At 42.3% G+C, this 17,271-nt stretch overlaps 1 protein-coding gene across 20 annotated transcripts in view; it reads right to left on the minus strand.

Moving 5' to 3' along the window:
* Window positions 1-17,271, minus strand: part of LOC141772686 (membrane-associated guanylate kinase, WW and PDZ domain-containing protein 1-like) — a 105,187-nt gene that overhangs the window by 18,444 nt on the left and 69,472 nt on the right. For 5 of the 20 annotated variants that reach the window (XM_074643980.1, XM_074643965.1, XM_074643962.1 and 2 more), the window contains 11 exons: window positions 16,438-16,705; window positions 16,069-16,116; window positions 15,716-15,798; window positions 15,118-15,156; window positions 13,565-13,639; window positions 13,027-13,084; window positions 12,770-12,879; window positions 10,520-10,642; window positions 9,791-9,976; window positions 8,701-9,315; window positions 1,361-1,395 (listed from right to left, as the gene is read on the minus strand). In XM_074643980.1, coding sequence (XP_074500081.1) covers window positions 1,361-1,395; window positions 8,701-9,315; window positions 9,791-9,976; window positions 10,520-10,642; window positions 12,770-12,879; window positions 13,027-13,084; window positions 13,565-13,639; window positions 15,118-15,156; window positions 15,716-15,798; window positions 16,069-16,116; window positions 16,438-16,705 — 1,640 coding nt within the window. The remainder of the gene's footprint in view (window positions 1-1,360; window positions 1,396-8,700; window positions 9,316-9,790; window positions 9,977-10,519; window positions 10,643-12,769; window positions 12,880-13,026; window positions 13,085-13,564; window positions 13,640-15,117; window positions 15,157-15,715; window positions 15,799-16,068; window positions 16,117-16,437; window positions 16,706-17,271) is intronic. The other 15 variants (XM_074643982.1, XM_074643974.1, XM_074643983.1 and 12 more) reach the window with 13 other exon arrangements.

The following is a 17,271-nucleotide window of genomic DNA, read 5'->3' on the forward strand; positions in this document are numbered from 1 at the left end:
GGACAACAGCCATGCTAAATTGACTCCTCATCTGAGCACTGGAGACTTCTTTAATGGGTTGAGACAGCACAATCTCTCCTTCATATGGGAGTTTACTGTGAGCATTTATTTAGACTCTGAACTGGAGGCAAAATGGTTGTTCTGGGCTGGCACGAAGTCGCCTGCAGTGTGACATTTCACTGACATAACACAGAGAGGGGAAAACTGGCTTTTTCCTCACTGGAAAGCTAATCCAAAGTGACAGTCAGGCGGTGCCACTATCGGTCCCACTCGACCCCCTTAAAGCCCCCATCCCTCCTCCCTCCTCCCTCCTCCGTGACATGTGACCTGAATAGGTAACACCCACAGCCCTGACTGAAACCATTTCAAACTAATCCTAATGCTAATATCCAGCCAGCTGAGGGGCCTTTCATGCTGATAGAGAAACAGGACGAGGTTTTCTTCCACTCAAGTTGTGGGAATTGAACCCATCTCTGACCTTGGATGCGCCTGTCCAGAGGAAACGTCCTTCTACTGTAACTCGGTGGCTCTCCAGGGGTGAATTAGGGTGACAGTAATTTAAGGCTGCACTGGCGTCTCTTCTGAGCTCGTATTGATTTTTTTATCAGGTTGAGACGAGTCGTAAAAACGAGGAGGCGTTTGCTCTTTAAACTCCTGAATAACTGCACTGTCCCTTAAAGAGCCTCTCTCGCTGCTCACAGAGCTGCTCTTTCCCCGTCCTCTGTTATCCGTCACAACTACGAGTCACATTGCAATCTGTTGCAATCTCTCCTCCAGTCTCCCCAATCTCCCTCTGCTTTGCTTCCAGCTCACTCTTCTGTCATTGCCCCCTTCTCCCTGTCTGTTAGCCTCAGTGTATCCTCTGTATCTGTGGGGCTATCATAGTGATTCACTGTTGTGGGACAAACCATCTCCCCACTGGTCTTCCCCTCCTTCATCCACATCCTTTTTTCCCCCTATCTTTGCTTCATGCCTCTCTCCCATCTTCCCTCAGCTGTGGCTTTCTGCCCTCCCTAACAGCTGGTCACTGTTACACTGTTCTGCCTAGGCTATGCTTAATCAGTCACAGGATGGCAGCGTGGCAGGAGTGGAGGGATGTAGAGAGAAAGAGAGAGAGGGTGTAAAGCAAAGATAAATGACAACACAGAGGCAAGAAATGCAAGAGGAGGAAAACAATAAAAGAAGAAAGCCAAAGTGGCAGACTGAGAAAGAAACAAAGACAACTGGTGGCAGCTCTGGATGCAGAACAGTAGAGCAAAGAGTTAGATATCAAATCTTTTGTTCTTTAAATAGCACTGTTTTCACTCAGAAGAGCTGACATGCACACGCATAGAAAAAAGCTGAAGATTATAGTACTCACCACCAGCTTTGGACTCCTCTTGGCTTGCACCACTCCTGCAAAACATCGGCAGAGAGACAGAGAGAGCATTAATGACCTGCGGTGCTCTTCCCTTGTCCCCTCTGATCAAAAAGTCCCCAGGACAAAACGGTGGACCCCGGTTCCTGCTGCAGAGCAGAGCGCAACTGGCCCGGCTTGCTCTCCTCCTCCTCCTCCTCCTCCTCCTCTTCTTCCTCGTCTCTGTTGCTTTCTCTCTCTGAGCAACACACTGCGCTAGGCTGCTCGCTAATCTAAGTGATCTCCTCCCCCTGTGCTGTATCCCGCTCCACTCAGCGCTCTCACCCGTGCTATTAGAAGAGGAGCAACTGATCCATCTGCATTAGGCAGGCTGACTTATGCTGCAGCAGCCCTACTAGACTGCTGGTCAAAGCTACAGGTCTCCACACCCCCCCCTCCCCCCCAGTGTACTTCCACGCTGCCTCCAACACCAGCTCTCCAGCAGAATCTCAACTATTACCCACTGAGATGGAGCTCAGCAGCTTGAGCATCATATCAAAGGAAAGCTTGAGCTTCTGCCTTACTATGCACATCTTCTGAGTAACTACAGAGCTGTTTCCTCTCCTCTCCACTCCTCTGCTTTGCTCAAGGCTTAAACTGAGAAGCTGATCTTCTCTCTCTGCCTGTTTTTCCTTCTTCCCTCCCCCTCCTCTTCTTCCGTGCACCATCTCTCCTTCTATCTCTCTCTCTCTCTCTCTTATATACCAGTTAACATACTGTCGAGAGTCACCAAGAAGATCAATCTCATTTGTGCTAATGAAATATTAATACTCGGAGCCAGTCGTCAGGGGAGAGGATTCACAGCATACCAGTGTAGGGAATCATCTACATTCCCGCTGAAACTGCTTAATTTTCACATCCATCCCAGCCCAACAATCCATTCAACATGTAGGTTCCTCTACCTGAAACATATCAACACAAACCTATTCGGACTCCGCCTGACCGTTTACACCACACACACACACACACACACACACACACACACACACACAATGAGAGTATGCACAGCTTTCCAAGAAAACTCCTTTTCCTGCCACTTTACTACAGCAAAGTGTGTTGAGACAAAAATAGACAAATGAATGCGTGAACGACATTGGGACAAAGAGTTGCTGTTGCCAAGGCAATCAACTAGTTCTGTATGCAGTGACAGCAGTGTACTTTGTAGAATATGAGGTGTGAGCAACAGCAGCAGCAGCAGCAGCACGCCACACGTACATTAACGGCAGACCTTTGATACGTTCACTCTCCTTCATTACTACTATAGAAACCAATGAAAACAGCATCTGACACCGAGCATGCACTGAGAAAACCCTACTGGAAGTATTGATGGAAAGACATTAACACATGCAACAACATGCAAGCATCCATCTTAGGCTCTTTCTGCTGCATTGGCAAAAAAATCATTAAATGTTAAAACTCTCTGTTGCTGCAAAGCCCCTCTCACTACACGATTCATAATTTATCCTCCCTATTTTCCCTCCCTCTCTCTCTCTCTCTCTCTCTCTCTCTCAGATTATGGGGTGCCAGTTACTGGAGGAAGTGGAACATCCCAGCTGCTGACGTGCTGATGAATGTTTTTGTGTGTGTGTGTCTGACCCAGGAAGGACACACATCAGAAGCTAATCAGTGTTTCAATAAAAACATTTCACTTTGAAACAACCTCCGAAAAATCTTCGGCAACGAGGTCAACATTATTAGCAGCAAGCATATATAAATTGAATTTAACTATGGCCATATGGTTAATATATTTGGCCATGGAACTGAAGGGGAATAAAGATTGGAAGAACTGGCGTAGCTTGACCTCAACTCTACACTCATGTAGCTGTGTCAGCTGGAACAGCTGATTTACATGCTGCACGGTGTGAACGCGTCTTCATGCATGATGCAGTTTTTAAATCTGCTTAAGTTTTTCCGGCATTGTGACGCTGATACATACGTGTATTTCAGACATGATCGAATCCGGCTGAATGTAACATTTATGAGCAGCTGAAGCTCGGGGAAAAAAATATGGGAATGGCATGTTGCTGCACACACGCTACTGTGCAGAAGCATCCATGAATGCATGCATGCTCTACATATGTAATATCAGCGCGGGCAGGTATGGAAGAAGCTGAGTGTTTATTTATGCACAGAGCACAAACGAGTATGAAGGCACGCACGTAGCATTTACATTATTCACCGGGGCCGTAATCCTGATATTTTTTACTCTGCTGAAGCTGCTGAATGACAGTAAAGCTCTGCTCAATACCCCGCAACAGATTTTATTATTACTGAGGAAACCTTCTATCAGACTGACTAAGACTGTGTCCATTGTCATTCAAATGAGAGAGGAAGTAAACAAATTGGAAGTGAAAGCGAGCGCCGTCAGTTGTTTGGTGACCTAAACTGGCTCTTAGCATCAGTGTGGAGGAGGCTGCTTCATTTACTTCTTTTACAGTAGACAGTGAAATACGCCTATATAGTAACTATCAGAGTAACAAAGAGATATGCTAATGAGGAAATTATTGAGCAGCACTAAAAGGCAGGCAGCGCAGATGTAGAGCAGGTTCAAATTATCAATCGGCAATATGAGCACATGCCAAGTAGTGGTTCTGCTCAGCATGATTTGTGCGTACAAGCGAGTGCTGGTGATAAAGGAGTGGGTCACACCTTCACACCTCCACATCTCTTGATTAGCCTTTAAAAAACGTCCTTGCCTCCAGTCCCATCAAAATAACTCGTCAAATGGAGATTGAATTTCGAGAAATAACACATGCGAACAGCGGCAGCGACGGGGCACAGGTTCAGTAAAATGTGTTTCTGGATAGTTGTGTGGGTACAAATGTGTGAGTGTGTGTGCGTGGGGCCGTCATTCTTTCATCCTGGAGCAACAGCGCTGGAAAAAAAAGCTGGAGCTTTTCAAACTGAATCTGCAGCGCGGTATATGCTGTTGAAGCTGTGGCCTTGGAGGGTCTATGCAGAGCCCACACAGAGCGAGTGAATGGTCCTTCCTCCTGGTTTTCTATATACATTGTTAGAGGGTGTACTGTACAACATGAGTAATGTTCTCTTTTGTAGAGCCAAACGTATAAACGTTTGTCCTTGCTCTACTTATAAGATTGTCCTATTATCCGGTACTCCCTTCTCTTCATCTACTCTAAATGAAATTGTCTCGCTCTTCCTCGTCGTCTGCTATAATCACATTTCATTCACATTTTATACCCCCCCCCCCCTTCTCTCTGTCTTTTCATTTTCTCTCTTCTTTCTCTCCGTCTCTCAGGGGACAGGAGCGCTGTGCACGATTGTCATGGCAACAACGGTGGGAAGACAAGATGGAGGAGTCATAGATGGCCTGGCCTCCTTTACAGGAGAAGATCCTGATTGTGAAAACGCCAGATGTTATCTTTAAAATTTTATTGGAAAATATAAAATTCAGGTAATAATATATGTTTTTAACAGGTAGATGTTCTCACATGCAACTGATTGTTTTAATAAATATAGACCGTGCAGAATGTGTGCAGTGTTATTAGATGTAGACATTTAAAGCAGCAGTAGGTAGAATTGGAGCAAGTTAAGTATGATATAAAAAAGTTATTTAACAGTCACTATATCCTATAAGTAGTGCGTGAGACAGGTAATCTGCAAAAAATCATTTGTCTCTGTGTCCTCCGGTGCTGCTAATGGCATCTGCAAGATTTCACAGACCGGAGGAAAACAACCAATCAGAGCCGAGCTGGAGCCTGTCATCTCTGAGCAGCTGTCAATCACTCATGAACTCCAATCAAACGGTCAAACTAGGCAGCGCTGATTAAATATTAATCAATATTCTGTTACTGTAATGCCTATTTCTCACCTCAAATGTTTTCAGAAACATCTTGTAGTGGACTGTTTAGCTGTAACATGAGAAAGTTTGTGACCCGGCAGCCATTGTTGAGATCTGTTGAGGAAATACCAAGCACCGCCCGGAGCACAGCCAATGGGAACGCTCAATAGGAACGCTCTCTCTCTGAAATAACCTGTGATTGGTTAAAGTCTCCCGTCACGGGCTACATTTTTTAAAGCCTAAAAACAGAGCCATGTGGAGGTGCAGAAGTCTAGTTATCTCTCGGAACACTTGAATTACAATATGCTGCGCATGACGTATAAATTACATAAAAAAACATTATTTCCCGGTTTGAACACGTCCATCTGGCTTGTAGATAAGTTATTTTTGTTCCTCTTAACAACTGTCACTACACAGTCCTTTAGCAGCTACTTCCTTCATAACCACAACAGCCTAATATTATACCTCTTGTCTTTTTCCATTGAATAAATGACATGTTGCCATTCTCCCCTCTTCTAGGTGTTCGACAACCACAGAATTGAAACCAGAGAGACCATTTGTTGGGCAATCCAAAAAACTAAATATAGCTCTCTTCAATTCAGAGGCTCTGTTCTGCCATAGCAGGGAGCATTAAGGTAATGACAAAATGTACCACAGCCTTATCTGCAAATGCTCTGAGATTAGCCACGAGCAAACTACTCTGACACTGTTCAGTCTAGAGCAATGCTGCCTCCCGGGATACACTGATGAAGAACTGGTGTAATATTGCAAGATATGCTTTTTCTCTCTTTTTCGTCAGGGATTTATAATACTTTAGCATAGATGTAACTTCTGTGACACAACCCCATCTAAGGGCAAAAAGATCATATACAAAATTGGAAAAATAAAATGTCTTGAGAGAAAACAATCCTTCATCATTGTGTGATGTTGTGTTTGTTTGACCTTGTGCTTTGTGCCCTCTCTTAAAAACAGGCTCTGCTGAGTCAGACAGCGCAGATTGATGAGTCACAGATGAACAGATTAAGGCTTCTTCTCCTCCAGCTGAAGTCCACCTTGTTCCTCCTCCTCCTCTCCTCCGCCTATACCTCTTGAAACCAATCCTCTTGTACACGCTCCCCTCGCTGAACTTCCAGTGCTGTTCAGCAAATCTCACGCTCTCTCCTCTAATCCTCCTCCTCCACTTTCTTAAAACATGATCCCTGGCCCTCCCATTTCTCATCCTCTACTCTCTCTTCTTATCTGACTTCTTACTCCGCTCCTCTTAGCTCTCATAATTGTTGTTTGCGAATGATTATGTGGTAGCTGCTAGCGATCACTTGAAAGGTTACCGCATCGTTCTCAGACGGAAAGCCGAGCACACATCTTAGTCCAAATACACGTTATTATAGAGTACAGATGCAACTCACGATTATTTCTACTGTTGATTAATCTGTGATGTATATTTTGGATTCATTACCAGAACCCAAGATGGCGCATTCAAATTACGAAAAACGGTCCAAAACCCAGAGATATTAATTTTACAATGATATTATAAAAAGGGAAAAGAACCAAATCCTCACATTTGAGAGGCTGGAACCAGTGAGCGTTTGGCATTTTTGCCTGATTGACTAAAGGCGTCTTTACACTGATCGTGAAGTTTACTACATGTCACAATGTGCAAGGTCGGTCTAATAAAATCTTGGTTGCAATCTGTGTCAGTCTGTATTATCAGTTTTAGGCATGTCAGATTGTGCAATACATGTGTGGTGAATTAGTAGTGCTATGATGTAAAAGTTATACAAGATCATCCATCTGTGTTGGATTTTATGTTTTAAAAATGTAGCTCTGCAAGGTTTTTTCTTCTTTGCCAAACCATTTTTTGGTTCGTGTTTGCATGCTTGTGAAATGTTGCTCTGGCCAGTGTGTTCTGCGTCACTTTGTGACGTATTCAGATCTTTTTCTGTTGGTAGGCGTGGGTCGTAGCAGCAGTCACATCGTGAGAATCTGGTCTTAAATTTGTAATACTGTCAGAATTTTGCCGCAGGCTGTCTTTGGCCATCGAAGCTCCAAATAGGTAAATTGGCTTCTTTTATAAAATGAAAAAAATATCTTATGGAAAAACGTGTTTATATTCCTCAAAATAAAAAAAACAAAAACAAAAATAGTGTATTTGTAATTTTGTCAGCGCTACTTGTAACCATTGAGATGGAAGCTTTAATACGGACCCCCTGGCTGCCTGTGTGTGTTCAGTTTCTGCCCTTCATCACCTGGCCTCTCACCTTAGCTCATAATAATGACAAGCTGGTGTCAAATATAGAGATGATCTACGCTGCTGTCAGTCGCCTTGCCTGCCCCAGTGACTGCCTCTAGCCTCCTTCCCACTTATCCTCTCCTTTATTTCCTCTCAGCCTTGCTCTTGCTCTCTTTGAACCTCTTTCGCTCTCTGTGCTCTGGTAGCAGAAACACTGCCCTGCATCCATATCAGTCTCTCTCTCTCTCTCTCAAGACACACTCACAAAGGCCCATAATGATGCTGACATTTAACACAATACAGCAACGTTATTCCAGCAGCGGTGCACAAGGTCGACTCATTAGAGGGCATAATTGATGTGGGGTGCATATCCCAACCTGCCACCTAATAGAGATCTGGGTCAGCCGGCGTGGACAGCGATTTAACAACAGCAAGGACTGGACACAAATGAGGGACCTCCAATGTCATTCAGAGTCTGTGTGGACACTTTACACGCCGGTAAACAATTTGTTTTGTTTTGACATTTCAATGAGAAAAACATTTATCTCTGGGTCATTCCAGGCCAAAGGCGTAGCGTGAACGAAAATGAATAACACAGTGTAGCAGTTAACAGACTGAGAATCCAGGAAAATGAATCATCCACAATAAAAAATCCACATTAATACCATGCAACTACATTAGCAACCATAAAAACCAACTGTATAAGCCAACTGTATGCTCAATTTTCTAATAAAAATCAATGAAACACTGATCTCTTCTCACTTATTCATTCCAGGTACAGTATTCCTAAATAAAACACGTCCAGAGTAGAAAATTAACAGTCACACCCTTCACAATACCCGATTATCTTTTAGGCAACATAGTACGATAGCAAACGTGAAGAGTGACAAAGTCCCTGAGGTCCAATTCAGCAGCATCCGTATTCATAACATATACGAGTCCCTGACCTAATGTGCTCCTCCTCCCCTCTCATTCATCCATCTCGCCTCTTTACCCAGCCTCCCACTCCTTCCCACACTCATCTGCTCATCGACTGCCATGCTAACTCAGCGCATCGTCTCTTTGCCTCTATTCGTTTCATCCCATCCAGTCCGAGCGTTTTCAACCTGCCACCCACTCTCTTCCTCACTTTTCTCTCCTGCCTTCTCATTATGTCACTCTTTACATGCCAACTATTCAAGCTGTTGTACATTCTTTTGTGTGCTTAATCGCACATCCTTTTGTTCCTGCATCTATTTATCCAAATATCTGACATCAAGATGTAATACGTACCTCTTTGCACCAGCATGGTGACCTCGCTGCCTCTGGGACATTTGCTCAGCAGGTCCACCACCTGATTGTGGCTCATATTTTGGACATTCCTCTTGTTGACCTCCATCAGAATATCCCCCTCCTTTAGGCCGCGGCAGCGTGGGTAGTCCACTATCTGCTTCACCCTCTGCCCTCCTCCCGTCAGGCTGTCTGCAATTGTGAAGCCGAATCCCTTGTCGCCCTTCTCCATGTGGATGGTGATCAGCTCCGGCTGGGTGGCTATGGACGAGGCCATGTTGACCACATCGCTGGAGGAGTAGCCGTGCGAGCCGTTGGATGCCACGTCGGCCGAGGGGCTGTGCGGCCGCGGATCCCTCATGCCGTTAACGGATCTGGCCTGGTTGGAAGGCGAGTCAAACGACTCCTGTCCGTTGACGATGATAGGCTCCTTGTCCACGATCGCCACTGAGGTCACCAGGCTGGTGTTGGGGTCATCAGGGTCAAAGGGCAGCGGGTAGCCACGGCACAAGGCCAGGTCCACCATGGAACCGATGGGGATGGATTGGAAGATCTTCACCACCTGGGCGTGGGTGTAGCCCAGCACAATGGTGTCATTCACACTGACTATCACATCACCTGCACCAGGACGGAAAAATATACTGTTAGTGATGTCATCATTTACACAATTAACAGATATTTACTGGAGTTTGAAGTTAATGTATCAAGTCAAAACACTGTTGGTGTTGTTTATTTAGTTGTTTAGTATTATTCCCCAGCAAATTCCATTATTCAATGTGATGAAGCACACTAATGCTCAATTCGTCTGTCATTGCCATTTTAACATCACAGCACTTTGCATTATGGGTTATTCCCTTAAGCAAGGTCTGTAGAGTTGCAGATTTATGGAGGGCTAAAATAATCCACTAGGGAGCCCTTAAGCACTTTCTGAATTTACGCTGGGACAGCCCCGAGCCGTCGTGGACTTTCAAAGTCTGTGAGTGCATAAGAGGGGACACTGGGCTCAAACTAGTACTGAAAGAGGATAGATGTAGTGGAGGAAGTGAGTTGAATGAAAACAGTGCCCCCTTTGGATAGTGGTTATGTACTGCACCTGTCTCCATCTTGCCATCCACGGCTGCAGGCCCGTCCAGCACCAGACTTTTGATCTGTAGAAACTCGTCCGGCTCGTCACCTCCGACCACAGTGAAGCCGAAGCCCCGACGGCTCTTCTTCAGCTTTGTGTTGATGAAGGTTCCTTTCAGCTCTGCTGGGTTTCTTGTAAAGAAAGGCTTCCCTCCTGCAGAGCACCAGAGAAACAACTCTTACTTTTGTGTCCATCCACATATTCAACGTTCAAAATTCCTCAGATCAGGATCATACTTTGTAGACTGCGTTCTTATGCATGTGGACCAACCTACAAACTGATGGATTCCTCAAATGTTAGGCACCATTAACATCGGCACAGGCTATGTGTGAAGTGTTTTTTTGCTGATGCATGGACAGCTTGGAATGTTTGACATGTGTCTAACAACATTTGGTCTGCATGTATTCGTTGTCACTGGCACGTATTATTGTAATTTCCCAAATTTTGTTTGTGATGTCCTTTTCAAATGACAAAAGACTGCAAACAAATCAGAAGAAATGAAATGTGTTTTCTTCCAATAAAATGGAGGAAAAATGTCAAAGCACAGGTGGAATTTCCAATGTAGAGGTAGTGAACATTTGTGTTATTCATTTGAACTACATGATGTATCTTTGGGCCACTGTCAAGAACATATTATAGAAAAATCAAGCAGTAGTAATGAAGTAAACACAGTGTCTATTAAACAAAAAGATTTACGTTTGGCTCCTGTTGGCATGGGAGGTAGAGTTGGTGGGACCTGCGGGTCCCTGTAGGTCTCCAGGTGGTTTGGAGCGTAGTTCGCTAACGGAGTCGCTGCTGACGAGTGCTCCTCTATCCACTCTGTACAAACACAATCACACACACACATTGTCAACACACACTCGACCCAAAGGTGTATTTACATGCCACACACATGCACACATAGTAACACGTAACAGCAACACACGCATAGACACACAGAGCTTTAAGCACATACGGTACATACTTGCCATCTGATTCATTTTTACGCCTCAGTTGTAATTAGCTCCTCAGTTACATCAGCTTCTACCGTTATTTGTTGAATGTGAAATGCTTTGTAAGTGTTGCAATGTAAAAAAAGATATATATTTGATCTCAGCGAAAATGACATGTGTTGTTTGCAAAACAATTCAAATTCAATGACATTGCAGGGGTTTTTCAAAGTCTGACACTGTGGGCACCCCCCTCAGACAAAATTGAGGCACTGCGCCTGTATGTCCAGAGGTTTTCAACACAGGGCACACATCTGTATATGAATGGATAGAGGAGAGTGTCAGTATTCCAGGAATATAGGTACAAAACATTGTGATGGGAAAATCTGAGCCATAGTACAGACAAAAAAATATTGATAAAGCAACATGAAAAAAGGTAATATTAAAGGATGTTGTCAATCCTATTATTATTATGATTCTTTGTCTTGCTTCTCTTTGGGGGATAATGATGCTCTGAGTTTTGGAACCATAGTTCCCATAATTTGAGGGCATTGAGGGATGTAAACAGAAAGTAAAATAATGCTGTGGATGCAGTGGTTTAGATATGGACAACAACTTGAGCACTTTTTATGCCTATATTTGTATTTTCTAGGGCTGTGTATTGGCAAGAATCTGGCGATACGATACGTATCATGATACATGGGTACAGTTCAATATATTGCAATATATTGCGATACTGTAAGCAAGGCGATATATTGTGATTTTTAAAATCAAATTTTAGCAAAAACTGTCATAGTATGAAGAACACACACCATATGCATAAAATCTGACTTTTTTATGCAATCAGAACAGTAGGGATCCTAATTTGTATTTATGACAACATCCAACATCATAGCGCTACTTTGAGAGGGCACAAACACTGAGACGGCACATATCTTTGCAAATGAAAAAAAGTATTGACTGATTTAATCTTTGCATGTGAACTATTAATTAAAAATCAATAGTGTTTTTGAGAATTAATACAGTATCTCAGAACATAATATCATAATAATATTTTCAATATTTTCTTAAACCCCTACTAGGCAAATTGGCACCATTAAAAGTATACCATATTAGCTATTATTAGTTCCTTTTTGCAATGTACTCATGGATGTACAGACAGCTATTACTGGATTACTTTGAAACTGAAGAAAACTTGCACATGTGATGATTCTCAGGCAAGTTCAGGAGTTATTTGGAGCATTTCTTTTAATTTTTCTAGGATTTCTAATAATGATATCTTTGGAAAGTATAAGTCACACTGAATCTAAGAATGTGTGTATCATGTCTGTGTGTTCATATTTGACAGATTTATGACTACGAGAAGGAGTAACATTTTTGACACAAATTGCAGTAATTGGGCGCTACAGTAAGTGTTTTAAAGTACCTTAATTAGCCCCAATGAGCAGCATGTCACAGCCGCTGCAGCTCCAATTCCTGACTGTGTTGATCAATGGGTCAAATCACCGGGCCAAACTACAATAACTAACGTCCCGTTGTTTTCAGAGCACCAGCATGCACCTGTCCCTTTCACCTCACGCAGTATCTTTGCCTCATGTCTCTCTCCCCGGCTCCCCTGGGGAGGCATGCCTCACAGTTTGAAAACCTCTGGGCTAAAGAATAAAAAATGTCTTCCTCGTCTTTTCATGGTACGGCAAATTAAATGATCAAAATACAGAATGATAAACAGCATTTATGGTTTTAAATCATGTAAATTAAAACCTAAACACCAAAGACGACACCAGGGCTTGGGCCAGCTCTATTTTAGTAAAACTTGGTACCGATGAGAATCAAATTTGCATTTAGTGAATAACAATGTTTTTTTTCCCCATCACGTCTTGACAGAAATCAGTCACAGAGGAGAGAATAAGAGCAGTCTGGCCAAAACCCAGGAGAGCACTGGACGAACTAGAAGGACATGACACTCACAGACATGAAGAAAGAAAGAAATGGTGCCGTGCCAGGGCAGGAAACGAACCTCGAATATACCGCTCACCTTCTGGAGGCTGCGGCTGCTGCTGCTCCAGGATTTTCCGACGCCGCGCCTCCACGACGGGGTTCTCATACTGGGTCTTCCTGTTTATATGACTGAGACAGTGAGAAGCAAGACAATAGGGGTTATATTAATTAGAATCAAAAATAAGAAAATGACAGTTAAAGTATATAAAAGCTCATCAAATGTGCTCTGAAGGTTTTTAATTTGGACAATTTGTGTTAATAAGGTGATTAACTTACTCTACATAGTACACCCCGTATACTGGGTCTTCTATCCTTTCCCATCCTGGAGGCAGCTCTGAAATACAGAAGGCAACACATTTAACATAGAACAGATATTGTGGTTGGGTTGACTCCAAAACATTCAGTGTAGCAAAAATAGTTATTAAACTACAGTTACAGTAGATATACAGTTACACATGATTTATTTTAAATGATTTTCTTCACAGTTCTGAGTAAGGGATTGTTTCGTTATGTTATGTTCATACACATGGTTCACCAGGGCTTGCTGTCTTTATAGCATTACATTTTGAGTTCTCCCATATATACCCACAAATTCCGACTAAATAACAGCAGACTTTTGTGACCATTTTCATTTTGAAAACTGTGGTTTCTACTTGCCAAGGACTCATTAAATTCTCTATTAAATTTCAGTTTTATTACAATTGTAAATGCAAAATGTTTCAAACACAAATTGGCTCCCTGTCGGGTACAGAGGATTCTCGCTGTGCCAGTAGCACTTATGTTTTATGAATATCTAGTTAACGGATATGCGTACCTAAATTATGACCAGGATCACCCTCCTGCTGCCCACAACCACTTTTATTATTCGGATCACGACTTAAACACAATCCTATGTAAAAACAACATAAAAAACAAAACAATGGATCAACACACAAGTTAAGTCTGAAAATGTAGAACTCAAGTGCTAACATCTGTATCTGACTGCTTGCAATTCTTCTGCTAAATATTACCACATTATTCCTCACCCATACACATTGTACACACACCAAACCACACACCATGGGAACAGGCGGACAGATGAGGCCTATTAAACTGACACATCCCCATTAAGATGTTGGCATCTCACTCCTCCTCCTCCTCACTGTATTTGATTTCAGACAAAGACATTACCGCCTTGTGTTACTGTGAGCTTCTCCCAAGTCCAGTAAACACTTTTATAAGAGACTGGACTTCACGATCAATAATCACAGACTGTCTGTATCGGAGCAAACAGGAGTAATGAAGGCTTACAGCCGGACATTCAAGGCCTTGTTTAAGACTGAACTCTCTCTCCATTACGGGGTAGTTTGTTCTACCTTCAATTGGGGCGAGAATCAGGAGCTGAGCCATCTGCCAGGCTGTGAAGCAACTCCAAATACATATATGAACCTCAGATAAACCTCAGCAGAACATAGTTCAAATGTGTGCATCTGATCCAAATAACTCCTGTAATGCATGCCATGAACTGTAAGTAGCAGAATATCATATTTGTTACATCAAAAGCAAGTTGAATGATCTAAAAAATCCTAAAAGGGCACACCCTTTGGATACAGATGTTAGAAGGGCAGAACTATGATCAACAACATATGACAAACTCACATACAGTACAGTAATACACATGAGGGATTAATACCATGAGGGGAATATTTGGAAAGCAGAGCAAGAAAGGCAGATGCTATTAGCATGTCAGTAGCCAACAATGCTATTTGCACCCAACCCGGGCACACTGTATGGATACTGTATGTGTAGGCTATATGTTGAGATATTTTATTTACCATCTCTTAACATAAACCATCTGTGGGAATCTAGAGAAAATCTATTATGCTTTAAAGTTACTCTGTTTACATTTACAGTTTCAGCAAAACACATTGTCTGTATCCTTGAGGTCAAAGAAACATATTCAAATCATTGCTGACTTTTTTTTTAGCTTGCAGTTTCTTCCTCTCTTTTTCAGTAATCATTTCAGTAATACTGCAATTACAGCACATTACTGCCACCAACTTTTGATATGCGCCACTGCTCTCTGCAGCTGGCACAAACATCCATCACGTCACCCCTCTGCTTGTAGCATGCAAAATGCAAACATCATAATATTGCTATACAGCGCCACTCGTGGTCAAAAGCTCCATGCGACTATTTTTTTTCTGCCTTAAAAATCTCAACAGAATTCAGAAGCTTCGATTTCAACAAATATGAAGAGAAGGAATCATATGACCGTGTTTAGTGCAGCATTTCAGAGATTGTCAAATTTCAAAGATGGATAGATCATAACCGTGTCATTTAATCTAATAAATCCTTTGTTTTAAATACAAATCTAAAAAATCTTACCTAGATCCGTCTCCTGGTCCTCCGTATGTATCCCCTCTTCTCCAAAATGAAAGCAGGATGAAACAAAGAAAACAAAATGAAGAATAGAAAAGGGGATGGATAGCAGAGGAGAGGTGGGTCAGGGGATGAGAGCAAATAAAGAATGAAGTGATAGTCCAGAGAAAGGCAAATGGGGAAACAGAAACCCTTAGTTTCAAAACAGGATAAAACAGCATTTAAACAAATCTGAGCAATATAGAGAGTGTGCCACTTAAACTTTCACCACTTGATGGTGCAATTTTTAAATCTGTGTTCTGATTTCTTAACAACTCAACTGTCATTTGGAATTTATAACATTTTGTTGTTTATTTGGGAATTATCTGTCATGTTTTTTCGTGATAATAGTTGTGAAAGAACACAAAATAAACTATTTACAGGATGGTAAATGTAGGACTCATAACAAATCTTGTGTTTTGTAAATACGCTGCTGGGAAATTAACAATATCACCACTCAGTAAAAAAGAGGAGCACAGCGTATGAGACCTCACGCACCTCCTACTGATTCCTACAGAGAAGTGCAAATGTACACTTTTATTGTGTAAATGATGTAGCAGCTTACCATCGTCATCACACTCTTCCAGAGGCCTGGAGGCTTTGTCTCTACACCGAGGATCCATCCATGATGTGGTCTTTGTGTTGTGGCTGAGAGGAAACAAACAAGACAAGAGAATAATTCAACACAGGCCGTCAAACCGACATAGAAGAGCACAGCAGGGCTGCATGAATGCATCAATAAGAATTAGAAAGTAAACCGCGTCAGCAAGTTTACAGAGGACAGAAGGCGACTGCTGCAAAGAGAAATGAGGATAACAGAGCGACACAGGCAGGATATCAACAATAAACAACCTGACTTTTCCCTCTATTGTTAAACAAGAACATACTGTAAATCAGTGATAGCAGAAATGAACATACAAGCTCTGATAACACACAGCCATGTCCTGGTGGTGTGCCTTTGCCGTGCTGCAGAGAGGACAGAGAGGTGGAGGTAGTCAGGTGATCAGGATGTGATCTCCTTTAGAGATCGGGACATGCAGGGATTAACAGGAAAGCAGTGGCACCCAGGGGGCTGGGCAGGTTGGCTGGGGACGCCTAAAAACCAAATCATGGGGGAAGACAAGCCACTGGACGAACAAAAGGGATAATTGTGCAGGTAAAATACAGAAAACACAAACTACAGTATGAGAGCTACGGTGAGTAATGCTTATTCAGGCAGTGCAAAGAGTGTGTTGAGTGTGTTGCAGCAGATCAAACTGTAAAATGTTGCAGGTTGTTGATACATACTCTATGAAGTAAAGTTCTCCGCTCTCAGTGTACGCCATCTCCCAGTTTTCAGGCAGCGGCCCCTGTGGGTCTTCCGGAGAGACCTGCGGTTCTGCGAGGGTCTGCTGCCCGCTCTCTGCGGTGGAGGTGGCCGCATTGTTCAGACCACAGGATGGAGCATTGTCACGTGCGGGGTACGGCCGGAGGATGCCGCCGCGGCTCTCGTCCTGGTCGTTAGGGTTACCTGTGCACAACAAAGGAGAGGGGAAGAGACTACGCACTAAAGATCCTGGGCAACACAACGGGCACAACACGGAACGACAACAACAAAGAAGAACAAAAAAAACACAGTTTATGTCTTGTGCATGCAAGAAAAGAACAAGTGAAATAACTAGACATGCTAGTAACACTTTATAATAACCATCATTTATAAATAGGAAAATTATATTTAATTAAACTTAGTTAATAGTTATTTTAATGTTAACAAACAATAAAATTATCATTAATTATGTTTAGTAATTATTAGTAACGCTATAATTTCTGTTATTTCATCATTAGTTTGTATAATATGAAATAATTAGTTTAGAAATCTATATTGTATCATAGCTGATAAGAGACGATAACAATTACATTCTGATTACATTAGTAAGCTATTAATTACAGTTTATTGTTGTACACATTACAACATATATATACTATATTAATAAAAGTTACATAGAAAGATGGACTGGAAATAATTATTAACCATTGACAAAGCATTAACTATCTATCTAAATAATGTTTATAGATGCTTTACAACATATTTATTAACCATTTAACAATGTATCATAATCATAAGTTGAAACTTTATAATAG

Source organism: Sebastes fasciatus, chromosome 8 (genome assembly GCF_043250625.1).
Source record: "Sebastes fasciatus isolate fSebFas1 chromosome 8, fSebFas1.pri, whole genome shotgun sequence".
Classification (NCBI taxonomy): Eukaryota; Metazoa; Chordata; class Actinopteri; order Perciformes; family Sebastidae; genus Sebastes; species Sebastes fasciatus.